This window comes from Podarcis cretensis, assembly GCF_951804945.1.
Source record: "Podarcis cretensis genome assembly, chromosome: 17".
Taxonomy (NCBI): Eukaryota; Metazoa; Chordata; class Lepidosauria; order Squamata; family Lacertidae; genus Podarcis; species Podarcis cretensis.
In genome coordinates, this window is record NC_137187.1 from 12,721,101 (window position 1) to 12,732,147 (window position 11,047).

General features: G+C 46.1%; 1 protein-coding gene across 2 annotated transcripts in view; it reads right to left on the minus strand.

The window, feature by feature from the left end:
• The window catches only part of PSD3 (pleckstrin and Sec7 domain containing 3), a 152,137-nt gene extending 142,540 nt beyond the window's left edge, over positions 1–9,597 (minus strand). Inside the window, exons 1-2 of one of the 2 annotated variants that reach the window (XM_079959226.1) lie at positions 9,354–9,456; positions 1,979–2,090 (exon numbers count right to left, since the gene is read on the minus strand). In XM_079959226.1, the coding sequence (XP_079815352.1) occupies positions 1,979–2,090; positions 9,354–9,374 (133 nt within the window). In that variant the 5' untranslated portion in view covers positions 9,375–9,456. Of the gene's footprint in view, positions 1–1,978; positions 2,091–9,353 lie in introns of both variants that reach the window. The other variant, XM_079959225.1, reaches the window with a different exon arrangement.
• Between the last annotated feature and the right edge of the window lie 1,450 nt (positions 9,598–11,047).

Here is an 11,047-nt window from a genome sequence, read left to right on the forward strand (position 1 = left end):
GTCCACGCGGACCCTGGTATTACCTCCAGGGTTTGCGGACTTCACAAACCATTGAGTGTAACAAGAGACAGAAGCTTACTACACCCGATGTTCTACCACCTTCTCTTAAAAACCATCCATCACACACCTCAATGTCTAAACAGACAGTAGTAGCACAGACTCGGTGCTCCTGCTGTTCCATTTCTGTTCCACCCTTCCCAACTTCCCTTGCAATCCTTAGCATAACACAATCTGCAAAGCAAGGACTTGTTGATGTGCACTGCCTCTAGCACAGACTGCCAATGGTTTTCCGACAGGGGATAGGAAATGCACAGCATTTCCCGTGTTCAGTTAACCAGTGTTTCTCAACCTGTGGGTCCCCAGATGCTGTTGGACTACAACTCCCATCATTCCTAGCCAGCATGACCAGTGGTCAGGGATGATGGGAGTTGTAGTGCAACAACATCTGGGGACCAACGTGCTGCAGGGGAAGAGGAGAGACATGGGAACCGATCATTCGGCGATGCAAGGGGCCAGCAGCTAGTCTCCAGCACCCTACCTTCTGTGACACCACTATTTTGGATCGTCAAGAAGCCAGGCAAAATAGGTTGCAGCTTCTAACTGAACTGAGAATCAGCTGACCTCCCAGCTTGAATATGGTCAGCTGACTCTCCAAATTCTCAGCTTCCACAATCAGAGGCAGGAATGGTCCTGAATACCAATTGCTGGAAGCCGCAGGAGGGGAGAGTGCTGCTAAGCTCAGGTCCTGCCTGCAATTTTTAACAGAAGCATCTGATTGGCCACTTTGAGAACAGGATGTTGAACTGGATAGGTTGATCCAGGAGTCTCCTCTCACATTCAGATGCTTCAGAGACTTCAGGATTCCCCTGAAGTGTGGCCCCAGCTGTTGGCATATCATTGATTAATGCAATTTATTCAGAATTTTATTTCGTCCTTATCCTTTCTTGCACACCATTTTATGTTAAGTGGTACAGTGGTACCTTGTTTTAAGAACAGCCTAGTTTATGAACAACTTGGATTAAGAACGCTGCAAACCCAGAAGTAGGTGTTTTGGTTTGTGAACTTTGCCTTGGAAGCAGAACATGTTTTGCTTCCTGTTGAGTGTGTTCCATTTGTAAACTGAGTCCCCCGCTGCTATGGGAAAGCACACCTTGATTTAGGAACACTTTGGTTTAAGAATGGACTTCTGGAATGGATTAAGTTCGTAAACCAAGGTACCACTGTATATAAATCTGTGCAATAAATAAATAAGTCAATAGTGAACCCATGCCTGCCTTCGACCTTGTGTTTGCTTCTGGCTCCCTCATGTCCTCCATTGTTGCCTTGAATCTAGACCTTCTGTTTGGCTTCAGCTCTGCACCTGCTTCTGGCCCTCTTATTCTTGTCTGCCCAGTCTAGAGCCTGACCTCCAGCCCCATCTGTGGACCATGCCCACTATCCTCCAAAATGTTCAGGTAAATTCATATGAACCTTGTAGGAAGGCAGGATACAAACTATTGGGTGGGGGCTGGTTGTCCTACTGCCATATCATATATCCATTTTGGGGTTTCACCAATCTGCTCAATTTGCCTTGGGGACTTTTCTGGATGTGAAGCATCAGATTTCCAGTAGATCCACTCCCTGCTCATCCAAGGTGGTGTGAATTGTCAAGGAGACTTCCAAGGCAGGTGGTCCTCCAGTTATTATTAGAGTACAATTCCCATCTTCCCTGACCACTGGAGATGGAGTCAAACCACAATCTTGAGGTCCACATGTCTCCATTCTTGGCTTATGTAGAGGAAATGAAGGGAGGCGATCATAATCACAGTTGAGAGACCAGGAGCTCCCTTTCCTATACCTGCCTTAATTTCAGATCAAGGATGTGTCAACACCAATAGGTCCGACTTAAACAAACAAACAAACAAATATATGTCCAGCACTGAAGGAGTGCACAATCTTGCACCCAAGAGTCGGCACTTAGGAAATGATCAACGCTTACCAGATTCTGAAATATTTTCATTTTCTGATCCACCAAATAAAAACTCATATTTGGCCTTGGCAACACTCTGAGAATGAGCCGATGCACCGTTAACCCAAACAAATGCTTCTCCCTGCAAACAAAAATAGAAGAAAAACATGTTCAGTTCACTGTGACACATTCCACTGGCAATGCTCATCTCAAAGCGGGAGTGGGATTTATTTATTTTTAAAAAACAGCAGACTGACCTTGAACACCCTGCAAAGCAAGATCCTTGCTTATCTCCCTCTTTCTCTCTTAAACACACAGAGGGGGGTGGGTGGGAACTATTTTTGCAATGGCAAGCATACACACCCCTCTCATTTCCTTGCTCTTCGGCAAAACGCTTTCCAATTATTAGTTACACAACTTATACAGCAATCCTATGCGCACTTTCTAGGGCTGAACTCACCAAGGCTTACTTTTCAGTAAACATGCATAAGCTTGACTTACAAATCTCTTAAACCACATTTTTCTATTCTTATGTATACATTGTCAAAGCATACAAGATCGTCTGGGAGATAGGCACCATTTCTCTCCACCCAATGCACATCTGGACACATCACAATCTGGCACATGTTAAAAAGACGGTATACAGCCATACCTGGGTTACAAATGCTTCAGGTTGTGCAATTTCGGGTTGGGCACCATGCCAAACCCGGAAGTACCGGAATAAATTTTCAGAGCATTTTTTACAGTTATATAAAAAATTACTGATTTGGATATACTAAGAAATACATAGACAGATAATTACAAATTTTATTGTGAGGTTTAATAAGCTCACTGTTTATATTTGGACAACTTTTCTGCTGTACTTTATTGGAAGGAGAAAAATAATCATTTCCTTAATAACAATTTAAACAATTTATTTAACTAAAACAATAACATTACAGCATATGCATGTTTGTTAACTGATGTGGTTAAACAATGTAAAAAACAACAATTTAAGACTGAGTTTTAGCACACATGAAAAAATCTCATTTCCTGATTAATAGCCTTTGGACTATAATGTAACTTGAATAGAATACTATCTTTAGAAAGATTTTTCCTTTAGAAAGATTGTTGATTTTTATCCACCCTGACGGCAATGACTCTGTGGGATTGCAGACCAGGGTCTCTTCCAACCTCACCAGATGTCAGAAATGGAGCCTGAGACCTTCTGCAGACAAAGCTCTACCAGATCAATGGACCAATGATCTGATTCAAGGCAGCTTCCTTTGTTCTTATGAAATGCCCCAGGACCATGCTATAGCTCCTTCCCATACAAGCATTGCCCAATTTCTGGAGGGCCAACACTGGGCCACAGGGGAACCTCCTTGTCCCCCATCAACCCAACAGCATCTTAATTCTGTTCTGCAGCATCTCCTAATCCCATCAGGTACCAAGTCTGGGTGCATATACAGCAGCCATGCCTCAACTCTTAAAGATGCCTGTTTTGACAGCATGAAACCGTAAAAGCGGGATAGCTCAGTGAATTTACAATAGGGAGGGGGAAATAAATAAGCGAGAGGCAAGGCCACAAACTTGATTCTGAGCAAGCAGAAGTTTGTGGTGGCACTGAAGATGCCCAGTGTGTTTTTCAGCTGATTTGCTGCTGCCTCTGAAGCAGGCAGTCTTCTGCAAAACTTATTCCACTGTCTTGTTACTTTAAGCTTTTAGGTGTATCTCACAGAGCTTTCGGTGCTGGCTGCCCTTCCTTTCCTTCCACCAGCGCATTAGCGGTTGCATCTCATCAGTTCCAGCAATGAGCCGGATATTCTCAGAATCTGGCTTCTCCCTTTAAAAAGTTAATGGAACTCTGAAGTCATTCAGAGCCTAAATAAGATCTGTTCTGGCAACCCTGCTTTGCGGCTTCCTGTGCTGTCAAGCAATTTTATGAGGATCTTCTGGTCAGACGTAGGGAGCGATAATATGGAAGGCAGTGTGGTCTCGGCTAGGAAGCACAGAAAAGATTGTCAGGGAGTCCAGCTCCTATTTTTTTGCCTCCGCTGCTGATCTGGTGCAAACCTCAGAACAAACTACTGCTCCTCGTCTTATAATTTGGATCATGAGGGTATGCAGGCTTTCACGAAACAAATTGGGCCGGATTGCAGCCTGCGGGTCATGACACAGTCTTTAGCTTCGCATGCCATTTATCTCACAAGGCCTGCACATAAAGACTACAGTCCTCTGACCAGTTAAATGCCCTTAAGTCACATTTTACTTGACACTTTTCCTGCTCAGAGATCATGTGCACCGTCATATATGAAATGCCGCTCAAAAGCATGGACAGGAAGACACTGAGGTAGTGTCACTAAAGCAGCAAACACAGGCAGAATTAATCTGAAAGTAAGTACAAGAGGGAAAGGGACGCGGGTGGCGCTGTGGGTTAAACCAGAGAACCTAGGACTTGCCGATCAGAAGGTCGGCGGTTCGAATCCCCGCAACGGGGTGAGCTCCCGTTGCTTGGTCCCTGCTCCTGCCAACCTAGCAGTTCGAAAGCACGTCAAAGTGCAAGTAGATAAATAGATACCACTCTGGCGGGAAGGTAAACAGCGTTTCCGTGTGCTGCTCTGGTTCACCAGAAGCGGCTTAGTCATGCTGGCCACATGACCCAGAAGCTGTGCGCTGGCTCCCTCCGCCAATAAAGCAAGATGAGCACCGCAACCCCAGAGTCGGTCATGACTGGACCTAATGGTCAGGGATCCCTTTACCTTTACCTTTAAGTACAAGTGGAACTTACAAGGACTGGGTGATAGATTAATATATTATTCAAAACCAGTTCGAAGTCCATATTGTGATATCGGTTTCATAGTTTTCGACCTGGCAATATATTACAACTCAAGATGTGCGTGTGTGCTATACAAAAATCACAATGTGGGGGAAACTGTGAAGCCAGCCAGTGCTTCTGCTCAATTTCATCCTTATTTCAGACATTGAGATACAACAGTCTATCACACCGTTTAGCTGGTGTTATATCACAAAGCTGGGAACCATATATTTGCCCAACCCTACTGCCCGCCTCTACATAGTTCCATCCTTATTTCAGACATTGTGTTATATCCATATATTGCGATATTTAGTTGGTGATATATCATGATGGGCAGGGGTACCTTTACCTTTTACCTAGGGGGACGCGGGTGGCGCTGTGGGTAAAAGCCTCAGCGCCTAGGGCTTGCCGATCGAAAGGTCGGCGGTTTGAATCCCCGCGGCGGGGTGCGCTCCCGCTGCTCGGTCCCAGCGCCTGCCAACCTAGCAGTTCGAAAGCACCCCCGGGTGCAAGTAGATAAATAGGGACCACTTACTGGTGAGAAGGTAAACGGCGTTTCCGTGTGCTGCGCTGGCTCGCCAGATGCAGCTTTGTCACGCTGGCCACGTGACCCGGAAGTGTCTCCGGACAGCGCTGGCCCCCGGCCTCTTGAGTGAGATGGGCGCACAACCCCAGAGTCTGTCAAGACTGGCCCGTACGGACAGGGGTACCTTTACCTTTTACCTATATCATGATGTCGAAAACAAGATGTCGCCCAGCGCCATAACTTACTTCTGAGCAAACATGCATGGATTGCTCTGCGTCATTATGAGTTTATAATGTAGACCCATGGACTTCCTGGTTAACTCCTTGGCTTTCTATCTCAGTCTCATCTTCTGGCTACAATACCACCACTTCTAATTCAGATACTGAGTGCAAACAGAATTACAGTGGTACCTCTACTTACATGCACCTCTGGTTAAATATCCTTCGGGATATGCACGCGGCAAACCCAGAAGTATTTTTCCGGGTTTTGCCACGTGCGCATGTGCAGAAGCGCTCTACCGCGCCACGCACGTGTGCAGAACAGGTACCTCCAGTTGCGAAAAACCTTGGGATCGACCGGAGCTCCGGAATGGATCCTGTCCGCAACCAGAGGTACCACTGTACAGCCAAAACATGGGAAGTCAAAAAACAAAGAGGTAGTATTAGCATAAAGAAGATACAGGAAAGGAAGGAAGGAAGGAAGGAAGGAAGGAAGGAAGGAAGGAAGGACAGCTCAATTGGCCACAGAGTGTTGGTGTCAGTTGGAAAAGAAAAATGAGAAAGGAGGTGGAGAAAAGAATGAAGTAAATATCCTGAAGGAAAGTGCATCTGGAACCTAGAAAGAGGTGAAAATACACTGAAATATTTTGCAGCGGGCCTTTTGCAAGGGCTGCAAAGTATATACACAAAGTATCAAATGTGGTGACAGTAATAATAATACAACAAAACAACAACACCACAAACTGGCTTATAAGTATAAAACCAAATTTGCTAGAATAATAGCTAGAATAGAGATAGACGTGTAACCATTCAAACAACAAACATACTAAGGCGCCATGTGCAAAACAAAGCCTGGAGATACTGTAAACATGGAGTGGATAAATGTACAACTGTATCTTAACCAGTTACATGTGCAGTAAACGTTATACAGACTGGATAAATGAACCGTTCAACAAGTAAAGTAAGTCCAATCACAGAACGGCAACCCCGTGCCACCATAACGGCAAGGGTAGCACACTGGAGAATATGAAAAAGTTTTTCAAAGCTGTTTTTCAAAGATTGAACCATGGGAAGGCAATCACGGGAAGGCAAATCAAAGCCACCACCTTGGTGAGAATAACGCTTCATCAGTCCAAAAAGTGATGCTGCACCTTTAACCATGTAATCATGTTCGTTTATCCAGTCTGTGTAACGTTTACTGCACATGTAACTTGTTAAGATACAGTTGTACATTTATCCACTCCATGTTTACAGTATCTCCAGGCTTTGTCTTGCACATGGCGCCTTAGTATGTTTGTTGTTTGAATGGTTACAAGTCTATCTCTATTCTAGTAAATTTGGTTTTATACTTATAAGCCAGTTTGTGGTGTTGTTCTTTTGTTGTATTACTTTTGCAAGGGCTACCTAAAGAACATATGTGACACACATTGTGGTGCTGTATATATTCCAAGTATTATTTAAGGGTTTCTTCTGAATCAAGTACACTAAGTGCACTGCTGACCTCAGTGGGACCAAACATGTACACAAGACTGGAAGAGAAGAAAGGCAAATCCAGATCATGGTAGCCAAGATGGGCACAAACTGAATCACTGCACATTTGACACAGCCAGCGTGTTGGCCGGAGCTCTCCATGTCTTGCACTGGGGTTCCACTACAAAAGGGCAGACACACATTGCTAAATACATCCTCAGGGACATGCAATAGGGAGCCACAAATCCCCATCCACTGGATATTTAAGAATCCCACCAGACGCTAGCAGGCGGCAATGGCTGTGTTCCATTTGATAAATGGGTACAGGAGTCTTGCTCAGCCAGTGGACAGAATGCAGCCAATGATTTCCGCCCCCCCCCCCCCCCCGTTTCTATAAAAGAAAAAAACTGGAGAATCATTTATTAAAAACCTGAGGAAGGTCCAAAATCCCCCTAGGGTGAGCCAGACACTTCACAGGACAGTTCTTTTGAGAACTGCCTTGCATTGCTCATGGGGAAAGATGTCTCCCTTAAATCAAGAACACATGACCCAAAGTCATGTCTAAGTCAGCTGTACGGCTGCAGCGCTTGATACTTCTTCCAGTCATTGAAAAGTTGTCAGTAGGGAGTTACACGTTGTTTTTCTCAACGGCCACCCTCAACAAAAGTTCTCTCTTTCACAGTAGTGACTTTAATGTAGTCCAGACTTTTTGGGAGCTATTGCAGGAAATTCCCCAGGTTCATCATTGCAATGTGTTAAACTGAGCCTGATCTCTGGAACTAAAAATAGGTTTCAAGCAATCAGATGAAACAGAAAAGAGCTCTCTCTCTCTCTCTCTCTCTCTCTCTCTCACACACACACACACACACACACACAGAGCACTCTTTTGCATATAATTAGAATGAACTGGGACAGATGCAGGCTGTCAACCAACTAAGAATGGGGGAGTAAAGACCATATGGGACAAAGACCTGCGGCAGTTATAAGATGTATGGCCCAAGTGTGCCCAGATGTCAAGACACAGAAATGTGTCCTTTAATTAGCTACATAAACTGAGCTGTATCCAAATGTTAGTCATACTCAGAACAGACCCGCTGAGATTGAACAGGCACTGCTAATAACTTAGGTCTATTAATTTCAACGGGTTAACTCTGAGTGGAACTTAAGTTGTCTACAGCCCAGTTAACCTAACAATTACCAGTGTTTGTAGATATGTGCCTAATGACCTAGATGCTATGCAAAATACAAAGGGACAGGCCCCGTCCCAATACATGTGCACTGAAAAATAAGTCCCATTGAGTTCAGTGGCATTTATTCCTGGTTAAGCAGGAAAAGGATTGCAGCCCTAGAGAACAAAGTTACAAAACTGGAGGAAGTGAAAGACAAAGCGACGACCAAAGCAAATTAGATGCAAAAACATGCCAACTTGCAACTTTGTTTTGGCTGTCGAAGCATTTCCATTATAATTTTAGTGGCCTGTGCAGTTTTTATCCACAGGTGCTAAATATCAAAAGAGGCGGGGGAGAAATCACAGCCATATCGTGCTACTTTCGCTGCTCTGCTGAAACACAACGAAGCTCCGGCCTCTGGAGCATAAACATAGCAAAAAACAAAACAAAACCCAGCCTTTGTTAAATACACTTCACATTAACATCATCGTCATTTACATTCCCAGTAATCTTTACAACAAGCCTGCGAGGTAGGGTAGTTATAAACTCATGCTTCAGGGGTGGGGAATTCAAACACAGAACCGCTTGCAGAGCAAAGCTTAGATTTTAGCAGGAAACTTCAAAGCAGGGGACCTCTGTACTATTTCAAAACAGGTCGCTCGTCCTCAGGTGAGCTCAGGTGGTGGTGCTCATGGTTCCAAACCCCCCCCCCCCGCGCCCCTCTTTTTCCTCACAACAACCCTGGAAGGAAAGCCCGCCTAACTAAACACGACCGCCTTCTCCACTAGATCCAGATGTCTTAGAGGAGCAGGGATTTGAGCTGTGCCTTCCCTAAGTAAGCCACGCTCCCCACCCGCGCCCCCGGGGAATGGAACTCGCCTGAAGACGCCGGCGCGGTTGCCAACAGAACCCCCGCCAGCTTCCAAAGCACCCTAGAAATGCGTAAAAGCGCAAGGCGCATCGCCCTATAGATTTCCTTTTCGCTCTCATTCATTCGCTCGCTTGCACACACATCAGAAGCAGCCGGAACGGCAGAGGAGCTGGGGGGGGGGGGAGGACGGCTTTGCCTCGGCAGCTCCAAGCAGCACATAAAGAGGAAACTGTTCCCAGGCAGCATTTATGTAAGAAAGCAAAACTCAGCCACGGGCGCCTGGCGTTCCCAGGGCGCACGAAGAAAGGCGAAGGAATAAGGCGCGGAGCAGGGCGGGGGGCGGGACTCCCTTACCCCACCGTCGCCTCCTTCCATCTTCCATCTCCCGGCCCTCGTCCGATGAAGCTGCAACAATAGCCCGCGGTTTGGTCGCGTGGGGAGGGGGCTGCCTCGCCTCCCTCGCCGACGATCCCTTTGTTAGAGGCGGAGAAAGAGGGAAGCACGCCGAGGCAGCAGCGCCCGGCAGCCGAGGGTGATGCGCGGGGATTGCAACTGCTGCTCCTGCCGGCGGCCGGGAGGCGGGCATGTGCCGGGGGGGGGGGGGAGAGAGAGAGAGACGGGGACGCGCGCGCGCTCCTCTCACGCGGCGAGGGGGCGGCGGCGGCGAGGAGTCGGCATGACAACTAGGCGGTGGGGGGGGTGGCCGCCCGCAAGAACTTCACGCTGGGCAAGCGGCAGAAGCTCCTACACGGGGAGGGAAGGTGAGGCGGTTCTTCTGGGCATGTGCAAAGCCCTCCGCCTCGCTCCGGTGGTGCCTCCAAGCGGCAGCACATGCGCAGTGCGGGGCAGTGAAGCCGCCGGGGGAGGTTCCTTTGCCCGCACTTTGGCCGCCTGCTGAGAAAGCGCGGCTGTTCTGGCTGCCTCTGGGTCTGGCTTCGCTGAGAGGCGAAGCGAGGTCGAGGTTGGTTCGGGCGGTTCGGGTTGATGAACGGTTAAGGCTGCATTAAAATACAAAAACCACACACACACAGACAAGTTTTATCCTAATATCTCCAAGGCGGCAGGAGAACGTGCAGCCAGGAATTTATTTAATGTTTTGATTTTGGTTTGTTTTTTAATAAATTTTTTATTAAATTGTCAGTTTTACAATTTAAAGTACACTCATTTTTACATCCTTAAAATATCAATGGCTATACTGGATTGTTTCGTTTCTGCAAAATATGCAGGGATTTATGATATGTAAAATGAACCATGAAAAGAAGGGGAGGCGTTGATATTTAATGTTTTGATTTTGTGTGTCCAGGATCATAATTATTCGACCCCCGAGACAGCCCTGTATAAGGGAAGTTTGTTTAATGTTTAATTATGTTTTTATATATGTTGGAGGCCGTGCAAAGTGGCTGGGGTGTGAATAGTAAAATATTATTATAATATTATTATAATAATAATACTACATAGGGTGTCCCTATTTTCATCAGAGAAGTCTTGAAGGGTAGGCAGTCTGCAACAAAGGAGAATAACCAGGAATCTTTTATATCCCATTGGTATCCACTGGAATGTGATTCCAACCGATGCCCTGAATAAGCAGAGCCAGCCCTACTGTTGGGCAAAGTGAGATGTGGCGCTACAAGCAGAGATTACGAAAGATTGTTAAAGAAACAGCAAATGATTTAGGCTGGCATCCTATACTGTACTCCTATACCTGGGAGTAATCCCCAGTGAACAATGGGACTTTTGAGCAGACATGTATAATCAAATTGTGCAGTTAGTTTATTACACTTTTCCCGCCGTTTGGACTTCCTGCCTTGGCCTGTCTCTGTTTGGAAAGATCTAAGCTTTCCCCTCCCTCTGTGACATTTAGTGCCTTCTGTATCAAAAAAGAAATAAGCGCAACAGATTTGCAACAGATGAGCCAATGAAGGCAGCAGCAGTGCAGTCGTACGCCACAGGGAAGGAGAGTCATCAGCTTGTTGACACAAGTGTGACTCACTCTTACAGGCTCTACGTATAAGAAAGACAAAAATTAATCTATGTCACATTTGTGCACA